Below are 25,933 nucleotides of genomic sequence, written 5' to 3'. Positions count from 1 at the left end.
TGTCATCAGCAAACTTGGCCACTTCACTGCTCACTCCTAATTCTAGGTCATTAATGAACAAGTTGAAAAGTACAGGTCCCAATACCGATGCTTGAGGGACTCCACTTTCTACAGCCCTCCATTCGGAGAACTGTCCGTTTATTCCTACTCTCTGCTTTCTGCTTCTTAACCAATTCCTTATCCACAAGAGGACCTCTCCTCTTATTCCATGACTGCTAAGCTTCCTCAGAAGTCTTTGGTGAGGTACCTTGTCAAACGCTTTTTGAAAGTCTAAGTACACTATGTCCACTGGATCACCTCTATCTATATGCTTGTTGACACTCTCAAAGAATTCTAGTAGGTTACTGAGACAGGACTTTCCCTTGCAGAAGCCATGCTGGCTCTGCTTCAGCAAGGCTTGTTCTTCTATGTGCTTAGTTAATCTAGCTTTAATAATATTTTCTACCAGTTTTCCAGGGACAGAAGTTAAGCTAACTGGCCTGTAATTTCCGGGATCCCCTCTGGATCCCTTTTTGAAGATTGGCGTTACATTTGCCACTTTCCAGTCCTCAGGCACGGAGGAGGACCCGAGGGACAAGTTACATATTTCAGTTAGCAGATCAGCAATTTCACCTTTGAGTTCTTTGAGAACTCTCGGGTGGATGCCATCCGGGCCCGGTGATTTGTCAGTTTTTATATTGTCCATTAAGCCTAGAACTTCCTCTCTCGTTACCACTATTTGTCTCAGTTCCTCAGAATCCCTTTCTGCAAATGTTAGTTCAGGTTCAGGGATCTGCCCTAGATCTTCCACTGTGAAGACAGATGCAAAGAATTCATTTAGCTTCTCTGCAATCTCCTTATCGTTCTTTAGTACACCTTTGACTCCCTTATCATCCAAGGGTCCAATCGCCTCCCTAGATGGTCTCCTGCTTTGAATGTATTGATAGAATTTTTTGTTGTTGGTTTTTATGTTCTTAGCAATGTGCTCCTCAAATTCTTTTTTAGCATCCCTTATTGTCTTCTTGCATTTCTTTTGCCAGAGTTTGTGTTCTTTTTTATTTTCTTCATTCGGACAAGATTTCCATTTTCTGAAGGAAGACTTTTTGCCTCTAAGAGCTTCCTTGACTTTGCTCGTTAACCATGCTAGCATCTTCTTGGCCCTGGCAGTACCTTTTCTGATCTGCGGTATGCACTCCAGTTGAGCTTCTAATATAGTGTTTTTAAACAACTTCCAAGCATTTTCGAGTGATGTGACCCTCTGGACTTTGTTTTTCAGCTTTCTTTTTACCAATCCCCTCATTTTTGTGAAGTTTCCTCTTTTGAAGTCGAATGTGACCGTGTTGGATTTTCTTGGCAATTGGCCATTTACATGTATGTTTAATTTAATAGCACTGTGGTCACTGCTCCCAATCGGTTCAACAACACTTACATCTCGCACCAGGTCCCGGTCCCCACTGAGGATTAAGTCCAGGGTTGCCGTCCCTCTGGTCGGTTCCATGACCAACTGGTCTAGGGAATAGTCATTTAGAATATCTAGAAACTTTGCTTCTTTGTCATGACTGGAACACATATGCGGCCAGTCTATGTCCGGGTAGTTGAAGTCACCCATTACTACCACATTTCCTAGTTTGGATGCTTCCTCAATTTCATATCTCATCTCAATGTCTCCCTGAGCATTTTGATCAGGGGGACGATAGATCTTTCCCAGTATTAAGTCCCTCCTGGGGCATGGTATTACCACCCACAACAATTCTGTGGAGGAGTCTGCCTCTTTAGGGGTTTCGAGCTTGCTGGATTCAATGCCTTCTTTCACGTATAGAGTGACTCCGCCACCAATACGTCCTTCCCTGTCCTTCCGATATAGTTTATATCCAGGGATAACTGTACCCCACTGGTTTTCTCCATTCCACCAGGTCTCCGTTATGCTCACTATATCAATGCTCTCCTCTAAGACCAAGCACTCCAGTTCTCCCATCTTGGTTCGGAGGCTCCTAGCATTAGCGTACAGGCACTTGTAAGCAGTGTCTCTCTTCAAGTGTCTTTGGCACTTGTGGTTTGGCCTGTGGTAATTTTGCTCTTCTGAATTTATATGCTGTGCCCCTGCTCTCACAATGCCTACTTTAACTTTAACTACTTTAACTCCCATCATCCCTGAACATTGGCTATGCTGGCTGGGGCTGATGGGAGTCCAACAACATCTGGAGGACAACAGATTCCCCATCCCTGCCCTATGCAGTGCACCGATTCAGAATATTGTAATGTAAAATTAGCTACACCCTTCCTGTGATACACCTTATACCAGCCTTTCCCAACCAGTGTGCCTCCAGATGTTGTTGGACCACAACTCCCATCTTTCCTGACCATTGGCAATGCTTCCTGAGGCTGATGGGAGTTGTGGTCCAACAACATCTAGAGGCACACTGGTTGGGAAAGGCTGCCTTATACACTAGGACAAATGTCTTGCTGGGTAAAACAGCATCTTATGCCCACCTAGGTGTGAAATTTAGATCCACTGTACCCTGGGTTCCCACACCTCAGAAAGCCTATAAATATTAAAGTTAGCATTCCTCATATTTTGCAGACCGGCTGAGGATGGATTTGCTTTCTTTGTTTTAGGGAGCTAGAGAGCACTCAGGCAAACCTGGGTGAAGAATAAATATGATCATTACAGGCTTAGTTTCAAGCTATAATGAAGCAAATAAAGTAAAGCCTCCTTATAACACGTCTCAATGTACCATAGAACAGGATATGCCATTGGTGTAACCATGTCCACCGGGTAAAATACTGTACACCTTTTAAAAACTCTGCACTCCTTGTCCTTGATGAGTCTTTTATTTGCTTCCCCTGCGTGTTTGAGACTTTTTTCCTCTCAGCATTCTTTATATATATATATATATAACCTGTTTTTCCCTCTTTGCTTCTTCCTTCCTGCTCAGTTCCTCAGCCGGAGCCACATCAGTATTTTTGCCTCTCTAGGAACCAGTACTCACTGGCTTTAACCCTTGCAGTACAGTTTTCATTGTAATGCAAAAACCCTATACCACTTGTGCATCCTGTCTCCCGATTTCAGTGTTATAGTAAGGTTCTATTGTATCAACATGAAGGGGAAAATATATTACTACATATTTTACTTCAATCTGGCTCAGTGCACTGTTACTCTTATTAATTAGATTTGTTAATTGCTTGTTACCCAAAGGTCTCCAAGTGACTTACAACTTATAACTGTTAAACACACAAATAAATATATCATACCATAAAGACAAAACAACAACCGCCATAACAGCCAAAGGAAACTTTGGCAGCGCACTAATAACAAATGGTATCATCTTAGCCTATCAAAAGCCTGAGAAAAAAGATAAATCTACCTGGCACAAAAAAGATGTCAATGAAGGCACCAGGCCAACTTCATGAGAAAGCACATTCCACGATGCGGAGCCACAACTGAAAAGGCCTTCTCCTTTGTCACCACCCTCTGAGTCTCCCTCAGAGGGGGGACCTGGAGAAGGACCTCAGAAGAAAATCTAAGGGTTTAATAGAGGTAATGCCTGATCTCCTCACAATGGTTAGATTGAGAGCACTTGTGTGCTCCCTTCACGTCCCCCTCCTCCCTTCCTTTCATTTTCAAAACTAAGCACAATGCATCATTAACATCTGCATCAGCATTTCTGTTAAAACACTATTTGCTCAAGCCACGGTTTGCAAACCCACTTCCAGGCATGTTTGAGAGCAAAAGACAGCAGATGATAGCGACCCAGTGGAGTGCACAAACCCTTGGGATGCTCCCAATCTCTTCCCTTAGTTGTTCTGTCTGTGTTAGGCTCATACGCATCAAGTACTTCATAAACCATTGTTATAAAAATTACAAGAATTGGGGGGGGGGGCCGTAACCAGCCTATTTTCCCCCCCAAGATACCTACTTTATCATTGCTCTGGCACTGCTCTCCTGTTGACTGCGTTGCCAAATCTTCTTCACCTAAGGTGAAGCTTCCTTTGAAATATTCCTTCACCTTTAATTCCAACTGTGACGTCTCTTCTTTTAATTTTTCATAACTGTGGATAGGTTTAGCTGCTGGCCTCAAGCCCCTGAAAGGGAAAGGCTGGTTCAAACAGTTCGAAGAGCTTCTTTCCAAAGCAGCGTCATTAGGATCGTCGGCACTCTCAAAGTCATCCTCATCAAGGTCCTCCTCCTCCTCACAAGCAGCTGGCGGAGCAGTCCATGGTATGTGGGTGGCTGCAACATTAGTGCTATAGAGCAGCTTCAGTGTCTCCTCAGTCCTCCATTCGGTAAAAGTCTGCCTGAGCCCTTCAAGCAAGCTACTTTTGGCAACAAGGGGGTCAGCTGGACCTTCTAAGTCAGGGCCGACAATCTGTTTTGATTTAGCAAGCAACCTTTTAAACTGTTCTGCCCCCTTTTGGCTCACACCCAGGAAAACCACTTGTGAGCTGATGGAGTTCTCTCCAAAGCCTTCCGAGGTCTGTACAATTTCAGGAGTAAGATTGTGCAGAGAAGTGTGAGCTCTTTTAATCTGAGAACTACTTGGAGCAACACCTCCTCCTCGAGCACCTAATTTGCATCTACTTAATTGCTCTGCTGCATGATCAACGGTGGCATCTGTAGCGATAGGTTTGTGCTGCACTCTCCGTGCATGCTTCACTTTGACTATGCCCTTTCTGGGCACTGGCTGCACACTCTTCTCAGCGCTGGAAAGATTCTCTTGCAGGACAGAGGAGACAAATTCTTGTTCGCCCTCGCTGCTGCTCTCGCTCTCTGTGCAAGAATCAACCTGGATTGCTGCAGGGACAGGATTTTCAATGTCTAAAGGGCCAATTGCATCGTTGGCTAATTTCACTTCCTTCCCTGAGTGGCCACTATGAAAAAAATCACATACACATGAAAAAAAAAAGTTTGAAAAAGGAAACAACACAAGAACAAAACAAAAAGGAAAAACACAACGTGAAAGGGAATATCTGTCAGCTATAAACCATCACAGTAACTCGGAGCAGGACTTTCAGTGTGGCTGCTCCTGATCTGTGAAGCAGGACCTAGTTGAGATATGGCAGGGGTCCACTATCTGTACTTTCTGGAAACAACTGAAGACAGTTTTGTTTCAACAAGCTTTTCTAGATGGATGGAAAGGCCTCTGCCTTAGGTGTTCATTCTGTATTGTTTTTAAATCTATTTTCAGTTAGTTTTTGTACTATTTTAAAAAGTATTTCAGCTGTATGATACGTCTATAAATCACCTAAAGACATAAAGGCCTGGAAAATTTGGGGAGGGACACTGTCTTTTATCCAAACTTTTTTGGGGAAAAAAACAGTGGTGGTGGGGACCAGTATTTTTCTGATTTCCCCCTCAATCTTCTTTCAGGCCTTCACATCTCTAAAATCACAGTTAGACATGTATGTAAGAGGCCATTCATAAATTAACAGAAGGGAGTAGAAAAAGAGGAAGGCCAAACAAGAGATGGATTGATTCCATAAAGGAAGCCACAGACCTGAATTACAAGATCTGAACAGGGTGGTTCACGACAGATGCTCTTGGAGGTCACTGATTCATAGGGTCGCCATAAGTCGTAATCGACTTGAAGGCACATAACAACAACATAGGTATTATTATTAAAAGTCTGAAGAGAAGGAAGGTGTTTATGTTGATGTTAAACAGATAGCAATCTAGGTGCCAGGTGTGCTTCCCTAGGGAGGAAGTTACATAAACGGGTACCATCACCAAGAAGGTTCTCTCCCCCCCCAGGTTGCCACCTGCCTCACTTTTGACAGCAGGGGCACCCACAGCTGAGCCTCAGATGATGCTCGCTTCCAATAGGCAGGCTGATGCGGAGGGCAGATGTTCCCTCACAAGTAATTTTGGGTGCGGGAGTGAAGGGCGCCTCAGGTACCAGACATTTGGGAAACACCAACTTAATACATTGCTGAATGTATCCCTGAAAGGGATTTTAAAAATAAAATCAATCTTACTACTACCTCAACAAGCACAACACAGATCCTCCTGACCCCCATTATTATACTAGAAAAACAAATAACGTGAAATTGCTTTGTTCTAGATGCAGACAAAAGAACCACTAGGAACCTAAGCAAATACAGCCCATTTTTTTTAACAAAACCCCACCAGATTGCAGATCCAGCCAATGCTTTCCCTTTTTAAAAATATATATAAATATAAAACCAGGGGTTCTGCTTATTTAACATTTTACCTGAAGATGTAAACAAGTTTTCAGCACATATAATTGGTCCCATTTAAGTTACAAAGGAAGCCATTTACAAAAAATGATGCATCGAACCCAAGAGCAAACAGTGCATTTGTGTCATGTTTCAACAGGTCCAATTATACTGCAGCAGTAGGGGCAGCTGTAAATCATACAGATCAAACACACTCTCACCATCACAAATGGGGGAAAAAACAATCAAGGCAAACAGGTCTTTGTGGAGGCCACAATAACTGCAGTTATATGACAGAAGAGAACAGGAAATCAAAGACTTTGTTCAACCAGATTGTGGATACATAAATGAAACCATCAATTCTACCTTACCTTTCCCCTTCCTTCAGCAATTCAATGTCTGGTGGCCTTGAAAAATAAAAACAAAATGCATTTTAGAAACAAACTGATTTGTCTACCTATATTATATTTTTGTAAGTGTCACACTACCCATGAAGTAGCATGATGGTTATAGGTGAGGCAGGCAGTGGCGGGGAGAAGTGTCGATATCATGCGACCTCACCAGAGAGGTGGGAGGGGAGGTCTGCCCCCCAGGTGGTGGTGGGGAGAAGGGGGAGGACTCTTGCAACCCCTGTGGTGGGGTGAGGAGTTCTAGCAACACCAGAGGGGAACAGGGGGAGAGCTACGCAAAACCGGGGAGGGGGCAGACATGGGTTCTGATGACCTGGGGAGAAGGGGGGTTGATGGGGTTGGCTGGGGGGTAGGTGGGGTTGGCTGGGGGGTAGGTGGGGTTGGCTGGGGGGTAGGTGGGGTTGGCTGGGGGGTAGGTGGGGTTGGCTGGGGGGTAGGTGGGGTTGGCAGGTGAAGCATGTGGGGGCAAAGCCCCTAGCATAGACATATTTGTTCTGCAACCACCTAAAAGGTTTAAACAAAATGAACCACCTAAGCAGACCCAATGAACTTGGAGGGAAAAACACTGCTAATGGAAATTCAGACCAGCATGTTTATGTCTTAATGTTCACACAAAAAAGATACATTAGGATAAGTTTGCAAATTCATCCTTATGTGCAATCTTATGCATGTTTACTCCAGAGTAAGCCCCACTATATTCATTGGGGCTTACTCCCTAATAAGCATGTTTCAGACTGAAGCCTGAATCTTTAAGCTGTTGGGATAAAAACAGTAGCAGACAGCAGTGAAGGGCAGCTTCATTTACCTGGCCTCCCAACAGGTGGGAAAGTGGGAGGGGCAAGATGGCAGGGAGGTCAGTGGTATACAAACACACAGGCAGGAGCTGATATGGTGTCCTTGCCCACATTTGCACAGGGCTGACCACCGCCCCATCCAGACATCCATTTCTGGCTAAGAGTGGGCCAGGAGAAATTCCCCCAAAACAATCCTAGCCAAAATTATTTTTTGCATTTGCTCTAATTGTCCAGCTCAGGTCTGCCGATCATGATGGGGCACCATTATGCTGGAAATGTTTCCAAAGGCTATAAAAAAAGAATGCCACCCCTAGTGAAAATGTGCCATCATGAAGGATGGAAAATATATTCTCAGAGATAATATATAATACCACCTAAGATCGGAAGAAAAAGAAAATAACCAGGCTGTGTAAGCTAAGTAAACTTCATGCAATTATTAAACAAAATAAAAAAGGCCTCATGACTGAAAAACCTTTACGGCAATGGCTGCAATCCGCAATAAAGCTCCACACATACAAGTGAAGCGGCCCTTCTGCTGGCCAAGCTGACGTGAAGCTCCTTCTGGATTGTAGTGCCCACATACAAATCCACACTCCATCATACAACCTGGCAGAAAATCTGATTGAAGGCATGACGGGACCCATCCAATGTGACACTTGTAGCCACTTGCAGCACTGTGCACATGACTATAAGCATTCCCATTCATGACTGAAGCAAGAATATACATGCTAATACCCTCCCTGGGGTCACTGCATGCAGCTTCTCCCCTCAACCAGGGCCAGCCCTATTGTTAGGCAGAGAGAGGTAGCCTTCTTCAAGCAACTTAAAGGTGTATCATTAAAGGGCAACAAACAATACATCTCGCCATCACAGGACAGTATCATCTGACTTTCTGCTCTAGGCACCAAAATGTCAGGAACTGCTTTGGCCTTCATGTTACTTTTCTTGAGCAAAGCCCTTTGGGGTGCAACTATTGCTGGATCAAGTGCTATGTGCATGGAGCAAGACCTCAGTGGTTCTGCATGATTTTTTGTAGTTTGCTTTGCATCACTACAGAAAGTGGTGGCAGTGGGGGACACAAGTCTCTAAAGTCTGCCTCATTAACAAAAAAGCAAAATAAAACAGTTACCATGGAATAACTTTATACAATTCAAATGAAGGGGTTTTACTTTTCTGGTTTGAAAGCTCAAATTAATTTTTTCCTTCCAACTAATAGAATTTAGAAATAAAATATGTAGAAAGTAATCATTAGTTCTGATTTTAAAACAGGTGTCTAGATGTGCTATATGGCTTTGAACAATTATGGGTTTGTTTTTTTGCTGTATCTGTATGTCATTTTCTCTCCTGGCAATAGGGACATGCCTTGTGAAACAGTGACACCCAATGGGGCCTTGGCTAGCTGCAAGTCACAATTTTTCTGTTTAACCTAGTCAAAGTAGCTGACCTGCTGTACAGCAAGGCACAGAAGTCAGGTAGATAGATAGGTTTTCTATCATGTAGTCTAACCATGTCTGCTCAAAAAGTCTATTTTGAAAGCATCATGTTTTCAAAGCCGGAATCAGAGTCCTATGTTGGCATCATTGCTAAAATTAGGCCAGTTGCTCTAATAAGATTAGGCAAAATAATTCTGCCTTTCAGATTTAAAAAAAGGAAAGGTTTGAGACTGAGGAGGCTTTCAAATCAAGCAGGGCTGGATGGACACACATAAACGCCTCTAACCCCCACTAACCAGTTAAGAAATAGGGAGGCAGACCCAATCAGCTGATTGTCAGGTCTTGAGAAGCTCGGTGCAGATCATTCTGTACAGATCACAGGGCTCTGGAGGCACCACTGATCAGCTGCGCCTACAAACCCCATTTCAGCTAAGCCAGATCTTTATCTGCCCCTGATGACATGGGGCCAAATGAGGAGGCCTGGTCGTTCCCCAGTTCCTTGCTTTTTCCCTGGAGCAAGCTCCTCTCACCTCTTTAACCCTTATATCCCAGCAAATTTTTATATGGTTTTATTCTGTGTTTATATATTTTGTAAATCACGTTGATATATATTTTTAGATGAATAGCAGTATATAAATATTTTTATAAATAAATAAACTTCAGATATACAGTTCACCTAGACTGAGAGTGTTTAAGATTAACCAGGATTTGAATCTGAAGTTTGAAGTGTATTTCTCCTGGCTAGCCCTCTAGAGTCAACAGGGACCCCATGTGACATCTGCATCATCCTCAGGCAGGGTCATGGCTACTCAGTACTACATCACATGCAGGACAATAAATTCAGTCCTCACCCACCATCACTACGGCAGGACCACCAACAGTCTTTCTGTACCACTCTATACTCTGTGTAATCATTACCTTTGTGTTAATTTCAGATTCAAAGTCACCAGTGAAACCATTTTTCCATGCTGTTAATTTGCTACAACCAAACTGTAGTACAAGCCATTAATCCACCCACTGTCAAACTTAAGAGCGGAGCTTCTGTTATTTTTATTTATTTATTTATTTGTTTGTTTCATTTATAGACCGCCCATAGCGAGTGGCTCTCTGGGCGGTGTACAAAAAGGTTAAAATACAAAATATCAACAATAAAATCAGACAACAAACAGTAAACACAAGCAGCAACTAAAGAAAAAATAAAAAATAAAAAAAATAAATTATAACATAAACACTTAAAATGCCTGGGAGCATAGCCAGGTCTTAACCTGGTGCCAAAAAGATAGAAGCGTAGGCGCCAGGCGTATTTCTTCGGGGAGGCTGTTCCACAGTTCGGGGGCCACTACAGAAAAGGCCCTAGATCGAGTAACTGTCCTCCAGGCTTCTCGATGGGTTGGTACCCGGAGGAGGGCCTTAGATACTGAGCGAAGTGACCGGGTAGGTTCATAGCGGGAGAGGCGTTCCACAAGATATTGTGGTCCCACGCCATGTAAGGCTTTATAGGTCAAAACCAGCACCTTGAATCTGGCTCGGAAACAAATAGGTAGCCAGTGCAAACGGGCCAGAACAGGTGTTATATGTGCTGACCGGCTGGTCCTCGTCAGCAGTCTGGCTGCTGCGTTTTGCACTAGCTGAAGCTTCCGAACTGTCTTCAAGGGCAGCCCTACGTAGAGCGCATTACAGTAATCCAGCCTAGAAGTTACCAGAGCATGAACAACTGAGGCGAGGTCATCCCTGTCCAGATCCCTGTTTCAAAGCAACAAGAAGATTCCAACAGCTGCAGAATTTATTTTTGTGGGGAGACACAAGAAGCAACTGTGGGGGGAGGGAAGGCAGCATTCAGGATGGGTTTCAAGAGACATCCTGGGTTACAGAAAAGGCCGTACCTTGAGGTAGTGCACGTGTTTAAGCATGCAGAAGGTCCCATGTGCAATCCCCAGCTTCTCCAGGTAGGGCTGGGAATGTCCCCCATAGACTGCTGCCAGTCAGTGTGGACAAAACTGAGCTAGGCGGATCAATGGTCTGACTCTGTATAAGGCAGCTTCCTTTATTCTAGGGGAGGTAGCCTTTATACTACCAAGTCAATTCTGAAGTGGGTTTGAACAAGTCTATTGCCTTCATTAAATATACTGGCCATTGCTACTGAGTGTGAGGCATTATTGAGTAGTAAAGGCTACATCACAGGTGGGAAAAATCAAGCTTGGGGGTCAAATGCAGCCCTCCAGGCCTCTGACTCTGGCCCTTGGGACTCCCCTACAGTCACACTGCTCCTCAAGCCACTTCCCCTCTCTCCTGACTCCACCCCTCACTGGCCCTGCTCCACACCCTTCTTGAGTCCTCTTACTTGCTGAAACGCGTCCTTAAACTATAATACCCCTTACTTGCCTGGATAGAGGACAGAGAGATGTGGGTGGGTTGAGGAGAGCAGAAACTTCCTCACTTTGGCATGGCTGGAATGTAGCTTATTGGAGAAGCATCAATTGATTGGCCCACTTTTGCCTCTGGCCCTGCCCACCGCAGGTATGAGGCCCCTGACAAGCTTCCAGAAGAGAATGCGACGCTCAGGCTGAAAAAAGTTCTCTACCCCTGGACTACATATTTTGACAAAGGGTATATCTTGAAACACTCTGCAAATAACACAGAGTTTTTCTACAGATATGCTTGGTGTTGTTTTCCTTCCATTGAGCCTACAGAAGCAAAGTTATCCATTTACCTTTCTTCTTCTCGCAGCCATACTGGACTTTTCGAGATTTGACCTTCCAAGTATTTTGATGCTCTATAACAAAAGTTGCTGCAAAAACACTGCCCCCCCAAATAACAGTGAGTGTCATTTTCATACTTTATCAGAATGGATGCAAGTTTTAATAGACTGGTAAGCATGAAGAATCACTGAATGCATTAAGTACCGATTATTAACATTTTAAGAGCAGTTGCTGAGCAAAGGAAGTCACGCTGGCTGCGTTCAGATGCAACTCTAAGCCACAAACCATAGTGAAGCAAATTGTCTATACATGCAGAGCTCCAACTCTCCCCCTTTGCTCCTCCTTTCCTCCAGTGGTGAAATAAACCATGGAGCAGATAGCTTAGCATCATGTCTGAACCAGTACTTGTGATTAGTTTCGCTCAAAACAAACCACAATCTGAAGCCAAGATCATTTCCCAAAAGCAGTTTGTCTGGAGCAAAATACTAGTGCTATTTCAGACATAATGCTAAGCCAGCCACTCCATGGTTTGCTTCCCTGCTCAACAAAGTGAGGAGCTTGTACACAGACTAATTTGCTTAACCATGTAGCTTAGCACAGCATCCAAATACAGTCCCTGTGTACTAACAGGAAAAGCAGGCTTATTTTTATAGAGATGTGTGAGCTTCCCCAGGCTCTGTTTGGATTGAGACTAGCAATTACCAGCAACAGTGGAGACAAATGGAAAAAAGTTTTCCTGGAAGTTCTAAAATTTGCTCATAGTCGCAACCCATCCATCTCACCTCTAGCAGGCTCCTAAGGCTCCTTACCTAATGGCTGCTGAGTCTCTTTCTTCCACCCCCCTTCACAATGGTTGCTGCATCCACAGCAGCAAGGAGGCTTCTCTCTCTCTGTCCCTCCTCCCCAGTGCTTGGAATGCTAGAAAATATGGGTTTTTTAAAGGGGTAGTAGATATCGTCAGGTGTCCTGGGAAAACTACATTTCCCAGGGTTCCAGGCACTAGAAGTATGAACAGAGAGAGGGAGACACCTGCCTATGTCACTGGAGCAGCAGCCAATGTCAGAGCAGCAGCCAGGAAAGCAGGTGAGAGAAATTCTTCTGGGTCTTGGAGTTCCAATCTAGCCACGTGTCACAAGGTCAGCTCAACAAATCAGTTTGCTTTATTATGTTAAGGGTTGTTCTTTGTGAAGTGGCTCTGAACTGCTGCGGCATGAAGAGGGGATCCATCTGCACCGGCAGAGGCAGTTAGAATGGAAGCAGCCAATAGCAGTCAGAATTAACAGCACAGAGCCCTGCATGTGGCCAGTATTTTATATCTGGAGCCCTTTGCAGTCTTGAACCAATCTGTTTTGCAAAACAACAATAAATGTACATATAATGTTAGAAATAGCTATTAAACTTACCTTTCTTTCAGTAATGTCGTACACTTTGTTTGTTTTGGTAGAAATTCTGTACTTTTGTTTTGGCACCTTAAAAAACCAAACATAGTTTTGCAAACGTGTTAATGCTCCTTTTGCATTCCTTTCCTCTGAAATAATATTCCATATTTAGCTTTGCTGACCAAACCACATTATGTTTAACTGAGCTTCTCAAACTGCACTGCTGAAAAGTGCTGAGAATTTTCATGTAAATTCTGAGGACTGCAGCTGGCACTTGAAGATTTGAGATTAATTTTCTAGGTTTTACATTTTCCATGTAAATATGACCCCAGGTGCTCTCTCCCCACCACCTTCCCCTTCAATTGTGCATTTTTGTGCCTCCCCTGTTCCTCTGGTTATTTGTTTGTGCCTTTTCATTTTAATGTGTCTGCCTCTCTCTGTATGTGTGTGGAGCACATTATGAGCAATCAAGTGACTAACCAGTGAATCACTCAGTTATTTTAGGCCATGAGTTATGTAACAGAAGACCGTGATCCCATTAAACACATGCTAAAAGAAGTAAATTTGTGGGATATGTTGCATGAATTATAGGATATTCCCTCCTAAGAAATCCAGTGGTAATCTTCCTAAACCAGGGATGGGAAACCTGTGGCCCTCTAGAAGCTGTTGGATTCCAACTCCCATCAGCCCCAGCCAGCATGGTCAATAGTCAGATATTCTGAGAGCTGAAGTCTGACAAGATCTGGAGAGCCACAGGTTGTTCAACTGCTTGATCCCTGTAAAGGGAGCCAAATACCTAGATTGGACATAACTATGGTGCATTGTTATGTACATAAGGCTTAGGTTCCTCTGGCACAATTGCAAGAACAGAAGCTTTTGCTTCCATTTATTTGCGCTATATCCAAACCCTAAACTGTGGTTAATATCAACTATGGTTTGATTGAAACTTCCCAGCTTGGTAAACCAAGGTTTAAAGTTTGCTTGTTTTAGGAAACCACAGTTAAGGCTAACCACATTTTGTCTGAATTCTTACATAATGCTAAGCTGCACTTAGTCAAAAATAGAAGCAAAAGCTTTCTATCTCCTCCTCTGGCCCATGTTGGAGGGGTGAGGAGAGCACCCAAACTCATTCACATATCAGACCATAGTTTAGCATTACAGGCAAAGGAGACCAATGTTGTAATGGATAATCAAGCCCGAGTCTCCTGTTTTAATCACTGTGCTGTGTTAATGCATATTTTAATTATGGATGTTTATATTTTAGTATTTGTGTAATTAGTTTTAATAAACATCATTATCTAAAGCTGTGGAGAACTGGCTTCAAACCCATATGTAGCCAAGCGGCTCACTTGACGAACCTGACCAAGTCATTTGTCACTAACTAGGCTTCCTTAACATGGTGCTCTCCAAATGTTTTGGACTACAGCGTCTGCAATCCCTGGCCACTGGCCATGTTGGCTGGGGCTGATGGGAGTTTTAATCCAAAACCTGAGGGCACCAGCTAGTGGAAGGCTGATTTACACAGAGATGACCAAGGATTCCCTTCCATGCATCACTGAAGTTCAACTGATCAGATTTCAATTTCCATCAGAGGAAGACAATTAAGATAAAGAAACAAAAAGGTAATAACTAGATGGTTCCCTGGAAGAAATACATCTTGAATGGAAAAATGCAGGAAAAGAAATAAGACTCTCATAGATTCTTACATTCTGTAGCCTGTTTCGACATATGGGGTAACCACATAGCTTGAGGATAAATCGTTCCTCCACAACATCCTTATAATGAGACGGTGTTATAATTTTCCCCTGAAATTATAGAACATAGAGACTTAAGTTAAAAAGTATCTTTTCAAAACTTGCTAGCAAATTACAAGCTTAGAATTTTGTTGTTGTTATATGCCTCCAAGTCGACTACGACTTATGGCGACCCTATGAATCAGTGACCTCCAAGAGCATCTGTCAAGAACCACCCTGTTCAGATCTTGTAAGTTCAGGTCTGTGGCTTCCTTTATGGAATCAATCCATCTCTTGTTTGGCCTTCCTCTTTTTCTACTTCCTTCTGTTTTTCCAAGCATTATTATCTTTTCTAATGAATCATGTATTCTCATTATGTGTCCAAAGTATGATAACCTCAGTTTCATCATTTTAGCTTCTAGTGATAGTTCTGGTTTAATTTGTTCTAACACTCAATTATTTTTCTTTTTTGCAGTCCATGGTATCCGCAAAGCTCTTCTCCAACACCACATTTCAAATGAGTTGATTTTTCTCTTATCCGCTTTTTTCACTGTCCAACTTTCACACCCATACATAGAGATCGGAATTACCATGGTCTGAATGATCCTGACTTTAGTGTTCAGTGATACATCTTTACATTTGAGGACCTTTTCTAGTTCTCTCACAGCTGCCCTCCCCAGTCCTAGCCTTCTTCTGATTTCTTGACTATTGTCTCCATTTTGGTTAATGATTGTGCCAAAACATTGATAATCCTTGACAAGTTCAATGTCCTCATTGTCACCTGTAAAGTTGCATAAATTTTGTTGTCATTACTTTAGTCTTTTTGATGTTCAGCTGTAGTCCTGCTTTTGTGTTTTCCTCTTTAACTTTCATCAGCATTCGTTTCAAATCATTACTGGTTTCTGCTAGTAGTATGGTATTGTCTGCATATCTTAAATTTGATATTTCTCCCTCCAATTTTCACACCTCCTTCTTCTTGGTCCAGTCCTGCTTTCCGTATGATATGTTCTGCGTATAGATTAAATAAATAGGGTGATAAAATACACCCCTGTCTCACACACTTTCCGATGGGGAACCAATCGGTTTCTCCATATTCTGTCCTTACAGTAGCCTCTTGTGCAGAGTGTAGGTTGTGCATCAGGACAATCAGATGCTGTGGCACCCCCATTTCTTTTAAAGCATTCCAGAGAGCAGAACATTGAAAAAAGACAAAGAACTGCAAACAAGGAAAGAGAAAGAGTGAATCTCCTTAAAAATCCCTTTGTAAAGTTTTTCTAAATGACAACAAGGACTCACCATCTGCTTTTTCTCTGGTAATGTGGGACAGAGTGGAGACAATTTAAAACATTTTGCTACCTTATCCTGCCTTGATGAGTCACAAGATTTTAAGGGGTGGTCCATAAAATTTTATTAAAATCAAAGAAACATGATTAGCCGCAACTAGTCTGTCCCTTTGATTTTTATATACACATACATGTACATTTTAGAAACGCGCAGAGAATGCAACCATAACGTACCTTTGATTTTATGTGTTGGAACGCAGCATACTTTCCTTGAGTAAGCCTCATTGAAAACAGTGGGCCTCATTTCTGAGCAATCACACAACTGTACTATTAATCACCATGAGCAGTCTTTGGACTGGGAAGACCATACAGATAATGCACAGAAGGCCGGCACTTTTCCAAGAGTAAAAACAAACCTTAAAATGTTTAAACAACAAATCAGTATAAAAATTGCCAAAAAGAAAAGAAAATGGACGTACGCAATCCACAAGGAATTCTTCAGTAATACCATCTTCCAACAAGCATTCGACAACCTGCAAGGCTTTCCGCTCACACTCAATCTTCTTTCTAATAGCAGCTTCAAGTGCTGCTTTCCTACAAGAAAACAAACACTTAGCAATGCGAGTAACACATGGAATTGCACACCTGTGGACCTCCAGATGTTGTTGGACTCCAGCTCCCAACAGCCCCAGCATAGTTAATGGTCAGGGATGATGGGAATTAAGAGTCCAGCAACATCTCCATACCCAGACAACAGTTTGGCAACTCGTAGCATTTTGTTAAAAAAATGTGTGTCTGCAACATTTCAGTTGAGTATTTTTATTATTTATTAGCACATTTATAAGCCACACTTTCATGAAAGTACATCAACATGGCTTAAAACATACAAAAACATTATAAAATTAAAAATCAAAAAACTTCCTTAAAAACAGTAATAAAAGCATCAACTCATACTGCATTGGTTGGAACAAACAAAAATTCACATTAAAAGGCCTGTCTAAAATGCTCGGTTTTCAAGAGATGCCTGAAAGACAGAAGGAATGGTTCCTGTTGAACCTCTATCGGTAGGGAGTTCCACAGGGCAGGGCCTGCCACACTAAAGGCTCAGGCCCTGATGCAGGCCAACTAAATCTCAGGAGCATGGGGAACCACCAAAAGTGCCCCATCAGAAGATCTCAGTGATCGAGATGGAACACAGGGAGTCAGGGGGTCCTTAAGCTACTTTGGGTCAAAGTTGTTTAGGGCTTTGTGAATTAACGCAATTGCCTTGAACCTGGCCCGGTAGCAAACTGGCAAACCAGTACAGCTCTTTCAGGACTGGGGTAACATGTTTCTGGTAATCTGCTCCTGTAAGCAGCGTGGCTGCTGCATTCTGCACTAGTTGCAGTTTCTGGACCAGATACAAGGGCAGGCCCACATAAAGCACCGTACAGTAATCAAGTGTTGAAATTACCAGTGCGTGGACCACCGTATCATTACTGTATTTCACTGTACTATTGATGCTCCACTTACATAAAATCCTCCCACTTTGCTTTTGTGTGTGCGTGCGTGAGTGCGTATGAGAGACTGATTTTTGGCCTGGTTTGGAAAAATAGCTAACAGTGAGATGCAAGGGACCACAGATGTGCTTCCCACTGGCTACCACATATTTTAATCTTGCTCAGCACAACACAAAAGAGAACTCTCATCTGTCTCATTAATCTAGAGAAGGGCAGGGATTCTCTGCAACATCATGCTGTCTTCAGACACACTCCAAAATCAGAGGGACAAGCCTCAAGCCTCGGCCCCTTCTCCAGTTCAGGTGGGTGAACAAGTTCACCCACACAGCTCACCTTGGGTCACATCAACAATGCACCCCTCCCTTGCGGAAATGGACAACAACAAGCAAACTGATGAAACAAATTTATGCATACTTATTTGGGTGCAAGTCCCACTAAACTGGATTGAGCTTCTTTATGCATAAACACACACAGGTCTATGCTGCACTGATACAGATCAACCTTTCCCCTCTGCTAACTGACCTCTCTTTGAAAAGACTGATGAAGTATCTACAAAACACAAACTTCACAAGCTTTGAAGATACAGTAAACATTATCTGGATTAACTATGTAATGTTTGAAGATACAGTACCTTTGTGCGGCATCTTCTTTTTTCGAAGCACTCAACTGTTTATTTCCTAATAACAGATTAAAAACAACATGCAAGCAAAGGATTAATTAGACATAGGACAAAAGTAACAAACATGTGGAATATCATTTATGTGTCTCTTTACAAAAAGTGTGTTTTAATACATTTTGGGCATATAGGTACAGGCTCCTCTAGCAGTGAGCTGTGAAATTTGCCCTCTGTTTATAGCTGTGACATATATTATGGATTTGCCTGTGAATGGAAGTTCTCTATAATTATGTAAGCAAATGCTGAGTAAAAATAGGCACTGCAAAAGCACACCAGAAAGCACATGGTGACTTTTGTGATTTCCCTGTACGTTCATATGTCATTTTAGACTGAACTTTTACCAGCTGCAAAGATTACTCTACTTACTTGCCGGTCCTGCAGAACAAGAGTCCTGGGACATACACAAGACCACCGAGTGCAGATTAATAGATCTGAATCACTATCATGTACACTCACACACAGGACAGGTAAACTGTGGCCAAAACAATTAATGTTAACCTGTACTGCCCAGGCTTGTCTAAGCAATCACAGTTCAAACTAACAATACTGAATGTATAAATGGATAGTGGGTAACTTAGGATATTGTCTTTTACACTCACAGCCTAAACAGAATTGAAATACATAAGAACATAAGAAGAGCCTGCTGGATCAGGCCAGTGGCCCAACTAGTCCAGCATCCTGTTCTCACAGTGGCCAACCAGGTGCCTGGGGGAAGCCCGCAAGCAGGACCCGAGTGCAAGAACACTCTCCCCTCCTGAGGCTTCCGGCAACTGGTTTTTAGAAGCATGCTGCCTCTGACTAGGGTGGCAGAGCACAGCCATCATGGCTAGTAGCCATTGATACGTTGATGCTGGCGGTTCTTGCGTGACACAACACGTTACGTTGGATGTAAGATGGTAAAGAATTATCACAGAGGCTTGAGAAAGTTTAAGAGTCTTTACTAAGACACTAGGGCCAAAAGGCTTAAGAGTAAATACATGTAGAGTTTCTTCAGTCACCCCCCCCCTTCTGGTACATCTCTCTCCAAAGGTAAACACAGAAGACAACCTCTCAGTTCAGAGGCATGATACAGAAGACAACCTCTCAGTTCAGAGGCAATACACAGAAGACAACCTCTCAGTTCAGAGGCATAATACAGAAGACACAACTTACAGACTCTGTTAGAACTTTCCCAGTTGCTATCTCACGTTACCATGACAACCGCTGGCCTTGGATGTCTGCTCTCTCTCAGGCCAGGAGATAACAGTTACTTCTCCAAACTTGCAGGCTTTATGGAAAACAACTAGAGACAGTAATGCCTATGGGTCAACAGCCCAACATATCCCCCTTTTTCCATCAAGACTGCAAAATACACATGACGTTTAGTAATACATCTCCACAATACATTGGAATACAGTAATACATTACATTGCATCATACATTTCCAGTTTATAGTTCAGTACATTACAGTACATCTCAGTACATTTTAAATCTTTATCAAACTTCGGTTGTACACATGTCAGATACAATGTCTCAGGATCCATTTCAACCAATTTGTGCATCCCTGGACTGGTCACTAATCCCACAGTAAATCTTTCAGGCGGTTTCCCTATGTTTGATCTTGTAGAACGTCTCAAAGGCACTAGGGCTTCTGCTTTTTCTGCCCCCCCATCTGTGCTTGTGCTTGGCACAGCGTGCCCAGGATCTTCCATTTCCTCAGCCTTGCGTTTCTTCGATCTTCGTTTCCCACAAATGAGTTCATTTAATGCATCCCTAAGTGGAATTTGTGTGTCTTCCACCTTTATATCTAGATTTAGCTTAAACGTCAATGTCGGTGCTTGTGTTTGTGCTTGTGTGTCAGTTGACCCTGTGAGAATGACTGTTTGCCTCTGATCCCAAGGCTTTTCTGCAACTTTAATGCTTCTGCTCAGAATTAACTGCTGTGTTTCTGGCATCCAAACAAATCCTTGTGGTGCTCTGGGTGCAAGCTTGCCTCTTCTTTTTCCCTGTGGAATGTGTACCTGGCTGCTTTGCACTCTCTTAGGCATTAACTTGATTGCATTACATGAAGATTCCATGTGAGCAGTAAACACTGACTGTGTGCCTTTTACAGCTGTCTTTTTACAGCTCTGACCGTCATTCCCTTTCCGCCCCATTAAACTCAAGGCATCAGCACACTTCACACCCATGGACATTCTAAACTGCCCCTGTGTCATGAATCCCTGGCAGACAACTTTGCCTCTTCTCTGCACAAAACATTTTCCTCTGTCAAACGTCACACAATACCCAGAATTCACCAGTTTTCGAACAGATAAAATATTATTTGATAATTCAGGAACATACAAACAATCTGACAGTATTCCAAGCTTATCAAATCTCACCAGACCTCGGGCCTCCACATTCTTGCGTGATCCATCCGCCAGTTGAACAAAGTCCTGCACATCTTCTGAAGTGTAAAACAAACTCCTGTCTGTGATTAATATATGGCTCGCACCGCTGTCAAGAATCCAGTCAATTTGTCCCAAATCTTTAGGGTTCTGTTTACAAACAAAGTTCATGCTTCCCTGCTTCCAGCCTCCGTCCCTGGAGTTTCGCTTGACTGCACAGTCCGTCTGAAGATGCCCACGAGCTCCGCAAACATAACAAGCCTTTAGCCGCTGCTGCTCCTGCTTATTTCCGGCTGCCTCCTTCGGCATGGCACTTTTCGCCTCCTTGCTTCTCCTGACAGCTTCCATCAGCTCGGCTCTCTGCGCCTTCTGCCTCCGCTGCCATTCCTGGGACAAATCCTGCAACGCGTCCCACATCTGTTTAGCCGACGGCTCATCTCTCACACACATCAGTTGAGAATCCGACAGAGCCAAGATTATAAACGCCTGCGCCCTCTGGTCTCGGCGCTTCCAGGCCGCGGTCAGTACCGCCGGGGGTTTTCCATCTATAACTTCCCATAAATCTTCTTTTATCAAGAAAGCACGCATCCTTGGCCTCCAGCTTCCATAATTCTTTTCATTAAGTCGTTCCATCGGCAAGCCTCCAGACATGTTTACAGCAGCCATCCTGCTCACCTCTGTCTGGCACAATCAATCACGCTGCCCTCTGGATCTCCGTCTGCCGTTCAGACCAGCCACTTACTCCTGTGTAATGCGCTGTGGATCTGGGCCCATAAACCTGTTGATGCTGGCGGTTCTTGCGTGACACAACACGTTACGTTGGATGTAAGATGGTAAAGAATTATCACAGAGGCTTGAGAAAGTTTAAGAGTCTTTACTAAGACACTAGGGCCAAAAGGCTTAAGAGTAAATACATGTAGAGTTTCTTCACTCACCCCCCCTTCTGGTACATCTCTCTCCAAAGGTAAACACCGAAGACAACCTCTCAGTTCAGAGGCATGATACAGAAGACAACCTCTCAGTTCAGAAGCATAATACAGACGACAACCTCTCAGTTCAGAGGCAATACACAGAAGACAACCTCTCACTTCAGAGGCATAATACAGAAGACACAACTTACAGACTCTGTTAGAACTTTCCCAGTTGCTATCTCACGTTACCATGACAACCGCTGGCCTCGGATGTCTGCTCTCTCTCAGGCCAGGAGATAACAGTTACTTCTCCAAACTTGCAGGCTTTATGGAAAACAACTAGAGACAGTAAAGCCTATGGGTCAACAGCCCAACATGATAGCCCTGTCCTCCATGAATTTGTCTAAGCTTCTTTTAAAGCCATCCAAGCTGGTGGCCATTACTGCATCTTGTGGGAGCAAATTCCATAGTTTAACTATGCGCTGAGTAAAGAAGTACTTCCTTTTGTCTGTCCTGAATCTTCCAACATTCAGCTTCTTTGAATGTCCACGAGTTCTAGTATTATGAGAGAGGGAGAAAAACTTTTCTCTATCCACTTTCTCAATGCCATGCATAATTTTATACACTTCTATCATGTCTCCTCTGACCCGCCTTACATATTTTAGTTAGCAGATCAGCAATTTCACATTTGAGTTCTTTGAGAACTCTCGGGTGGATGCCATCCGGGCCTGGTGATTTGCCAGTTTTTATATTGTCGATTTAGCCTAGAACTTCCTCTCTCGTTACCACTATTTGTCTCAGTTCCTCAGAATCCCTTCCTGCAAATGTTAGTTCAGGTTCAGGGATCTGCCCTAGATCTTCCACTGTGAAGACAGATGCAAAAAAATCATTTAGCTTCTCTGCAATCTCCTTATCGTTCTTTAGTACACCTTTGACTCCCTTATCATCCAAGGGTCCAATCGCCTCCCTAGATGGTCTCCTGCTTTGAATATATTTATAGAGTTTTTTGTTGTTGGTTTTTATGTTCTTAGGAATGTGCTCCTCAAATTCTTTTTTAGCACCCCTTATTGTCTTCTTGCATTTCTTTTGCCAGAGTTTGTGTTCCTTTTTATTTTCTTCATTCGGACAAGACTTCCATTTTCTGAAGGAAGACTTTTTGCCTCTAAGAGCTTCCTTGACTTTGCTCATTAACCATGCTGGCACCTTCTTGGCCCTGGCGGTACCTTTTCTGATCTGCGGTATGCACTCCAGTTGAGCTTCTAATATAGCATTTTTAAACAACTTCCAAGCATTTTCGAGTGATGTGACCCTCTGGACTTTGTTTTTCAGCTTTCTTTTTACCAATCCCCTCATTTTTGTGAAGTTTCCTCTTTTGAAGTCAAATGTGACCGTGTTGGATTTTCTTGGCAATTGGCCATTTACATGTATGTTTAATTTAATAGCACTGTGGTCACTGCTCCCAATTGGTTCAACAACACTTACATCTCGCACCAGGTCCCGGTCCCCACTGAGGAATAAGTCCAGGGTTGCCATCCCTGTGGTCGGTTCCATGACCAACTGGTCTAGGGAATAGTCGTTTAGAATATCTAGAAACTTTGCTTCTTTGTCATGACTGGAACACATATGCGGCCAGTCTATGTCCGGGTAGTTGAAGTCACCCATTACTACGACATTTCCTAGTTTGGATGCTTCCTCAATTTCATATCTCATCTCAATGTCTCCCTGAGCATTTTGATCAGGGGGACGATAGATCTTTCCCAGTATTAAATCACTCCTGGGGCATAATATCACCACCCACAATGATTCTGTGGAGGAGTCCGCCTCTTTTGGGGTTTCGAGCTTGCTGGATTCAATGCCTTCTTTCACGTATAGAGCGCCACCGCCACCAATACATCCTTCCCTGTCCTTCTGATATAGTTTATATCCAGGGATGACTGTATCCCACTGGTTTTCTCCATTCCACCAGGTCTCCATTATGCTAACTATATCAATGCTCTCCTCTAAGACCACTCCAGTTCTCCCATCTTGGTTCGGAGGCTCCTAGCATTAGCGTACAGGTACTTCTTACAAGTGTCTCTCTTCAAGTGTCTTTGGCACTTTTGGTTTGGCCTGTGGTAATTTTGCCCTTCTGAACTGATATCCTGTGCCCCTGGTCTCACAATGCCTACTTCTAGGGCTACCCCTTTTAAAATTTCATCATTTCTTTGGTGTTTATCCCAGGGGGGAGGTTTATTCCGAACCGGAATGCTTTACAGGACCAAGTACTTCATTGATAAGATTTGCCAACTTTTAAAAAACTGGTTCTATTCCTGTGTCTTTAATTGCAGCTCGAGGTGCAGAAATTAAGCAGGTGATGCTTCTCCCTTTATCTCTGTGTCAGAAGTGTCACTTGCTAAATTTGTTCCAGCCTCCTATTAAAGGCCCAGGAATAGACTTAATGGTATTCAAAATTTTAAAGAACAGTTTGTGCAAGTCTATTTATTACACCGAAATAACTGAGCATTGTCTTACACAAATGTTTAAGAATATGATTCTATCTACATTAAAGAAAATGACAGTTTCTCTCAATGACAGTAATCCATTATAACTTGAGTCTTTACCTTTTATTTTGGCCAAGCCATTTTCTGCCTTTCACAGCTGTACACCAGACAGAATTCAAGAGGTACAAATTCACTCCTTATCTTATTTTCTCTGTAGGTAGGAATGCTGCACCTGTTGAACTTCTGCATGTCACACAGTGTGTAAAGCCAGAAGAGCCCTACTGCGAGAGGGAAAGTTAATTACTCACAATGTGTATGCAGTGTCTTAAATTCAGTTCTTGCCTGAACAGATTCTAGTAACTGCAGCCCATACGCATCCTTACTTTGAAGCAGGTCCCGCTATTATGTTCAGTGAGGGTTTCTCCCAGGTATGAATAGAACTGCAGGTATACAGCACAATCCTATGCACGTTTATGTAGAGCTATGTCGCAGAGTTCAATGGGATATACTCACTGAGTTTATAGAGAATTACTCTCTCAGTAGCACAATCGTATGCACAATCACTCAGACATACATCCTATTGTGTTCAGTGGTGCTTACTTCCTACCAAAATAAACCTAAAACTCATAAAATCCAACCTTAAACTGAGATCCTAAACAGGTTTACTTAGAAGCCCCACTGACTTTCAGTGGAACTTACTAACAAGTACGATTTAGAATCAGAGCGAAAGAAAGGTTGCTATCCTACTCAGAAGAAGTACCAGTGAACCGAACGAAATTTTATTTGGAGCAAACATGGATAGGGTCGCCCTGCCCAGCAAAAGGAATCTGGAGGTAGTTTGACAATTAAGATGGAGAGTAAACCTCACTGAAATCTGTGGTATCTTCGAGTCGGCACTCAGATATAGCAACCTTCCCCGAATTCCTTGCTCACCCTCGAATCCCCGCCCACCCCTCAAGAAAAGCCGGGTGGGTGGTTCAGCCTTCTCCGTTCGTTATTCACATAGAGGAAGCGGGAAGGAACATCCCATGTAGAAGAAAAAGAAGAGCCCATGGAAGGAAAATGGGGGGAGTTAGGAACAATAAGCGCGTGGCTGGCTGGTGGGATTACCCTCCTCTCGCGTTTACCTGCACGTCTGCGATGACTCCTGGCCTTGGAGGCACACCGCAGTTTCTCTTCCGCCATCTTCGTGAGCCTCTCCGTCTCTGACCTCTCACCCGCCGCGGCGCCGTTTGCAGGGAGGCGGAGCTTGGGAAAGGAGGCGAGCATCGTCACTATCATCATCATGAGGAGGCCGCGGTGGTAGTGGAGGCTAGATCCTGGCGGGGAGTGCTGTGTGGTTTCCTCCAAGGTAAGCGGAGGTGAGAGAACGCCAACAGGCTAGCCCTAGCGGCACCCTCTCTGCTCTGGGCTGGAGAGATGGAAGATGGGGCGCTGCTGCGGGGGGGGGATCAAATGCAGCTCGCCCCCCCCCGCGCTCCTCATGAGCTTTAATGCACGGGGGACTAATAGCTAGAGGGGAGCTCGGGGACAGAAAAAAGGAATGGCAACAGCCCCTCTATGCCTGGTTACTCAGAAATAATTCCTCTTCTCAGTGGATCAAGTTTGCAGTCCCCCAGTCCTGTGCATGGTTTCTTGGAAGTCAGTGGCTTACTCTTAAACAAGCGCGTCCAGGATCTGCAACCTCTTTACAGAAAACACTGCGGGAGCTGAGTCCTTTTTCGCATGCATCAATAGAGGATGATGCATCTGAGCATGTGCAGAGTCCTTTTATGTCACCACTCAGCCAGCCTATGCAGGGCTAAGGTGGTGGACTTTCTTGCTCTTTCTTTTTAGAGATTCAAGCATTTTTTTAAATTGCTCTCGCTACCCCACCCCAGCCCACAATATTGTTTTAATAATTAATCTAATCTAAAGTATTGGAAAGAATGTTTGCTGGATGCTCCCATTTGTAAAAAAGAACAACTTTTCCTGAAGTGTTCCCTTCATGAGCTTTCTCTCCCGCCCTTGGTAATAATTAAACTCTCATCTAGCTTTTAACTTTATAGTTCTAGCAAAATTAATTCTGATTAATTTCTTAAAGAGAAAGGTCTCTCTTGCATTTTTTTTCAAGTCAG

The 25,933-nt window shown here is 43.4% G+C and overlaps 2 protein-coding genes across 4 annotated transcripts in view; one reads left to right on the top strand and one right to left on the bottom strand.

The window, feature by feature from the left end:
• The window catches only part of RPAP2 (RNA polymerase II associated protein 2), a 77,356-nt gene extending 51,518 nt beyond the window's left edge, over nucleotides 1-25,838 (bottom strand). The window contains exons 1-8 of one of the 2 annotated variants that reach the window (XR_009763593.1): nucleotides 24,944-25,838; nucleotides 18,015-18,060; nucleotides 16,364-16,478; nucleotides 14,575-14,673; nucleotides 12,893-12,958; nucleotides 11,501-11,589; nucleotides 6,525-6,560; nucleotides 3,897-4,848 (exon numbers count right to left, since the gene is read on the bottom strand). Coding sequence is in view for 1 of the 2 variants with exons in the window: in XM_061633666.1 (XP_061489650.1) it covers nucleotides 3,897-4,848; nucleotides 6,525-6,560; nucleotides 11,501-11,589; nucleotides 12,893-12,958; nucleotides 14,575-14,673; nucleotides 16,364-16,478; nucleotides 18,015-18,060; nucleotides 24,944-25,103 (1,563 nt within the window). In the remaining variant the exon portion in view is untranslated. The remainder of the gene's footprint in view (nucleotides 1-3,896; nucleotides 4,849-6,524; nucleotides 6,561-11,500; nucleotides 11,590-12,892; nucleotides 12,959-14,574; nucleotides 14,674-16,363; nucleotides 16,479-18,014; nucleotides 18,061-24,943) is intronic. The other variant, XM_061633666.1, reaches the window with a different exon arrangement.
• Nucleotides 24,924-25,933, top strand: part of GLMN (glomulin, FKBP associated protein) — a 32,942-nt gene continuing 31,932 nt past the window's right edge. The window contains exon 1 of one of the 2 annotated variants that reach the window (XM_061633667.1): nucleotides 24,924-25,167. The gene's annotated coding sequence lies outside the window, so the exon portion shown is untranslated. Of the gene's footprint in view, nucleotides 25,178-25,933 lie in introns of both variants that reach the window. The other variant, XM_061633668.1, reaches the window with a different exon arrangement.

The sequence above is a fragment of the Rhineura floridana genome, chromosome 6, assembly GCF_030035675.1.
Source record: "Rhineura floridana isolate rRhiFlo1 chromosome 6, rRhiFlo1.hap2, whole genome shotgun sequence".
NCBI classification, from domain to species: Eukaryota; Metazoa; Chordata; class Lepidosauria; order Squamata; family Rhineuridae; genus Rhineura; species Rhineura floridana.
This window is presented reverse-complemented; position numbering and strand designations above follow the sequence as displayed.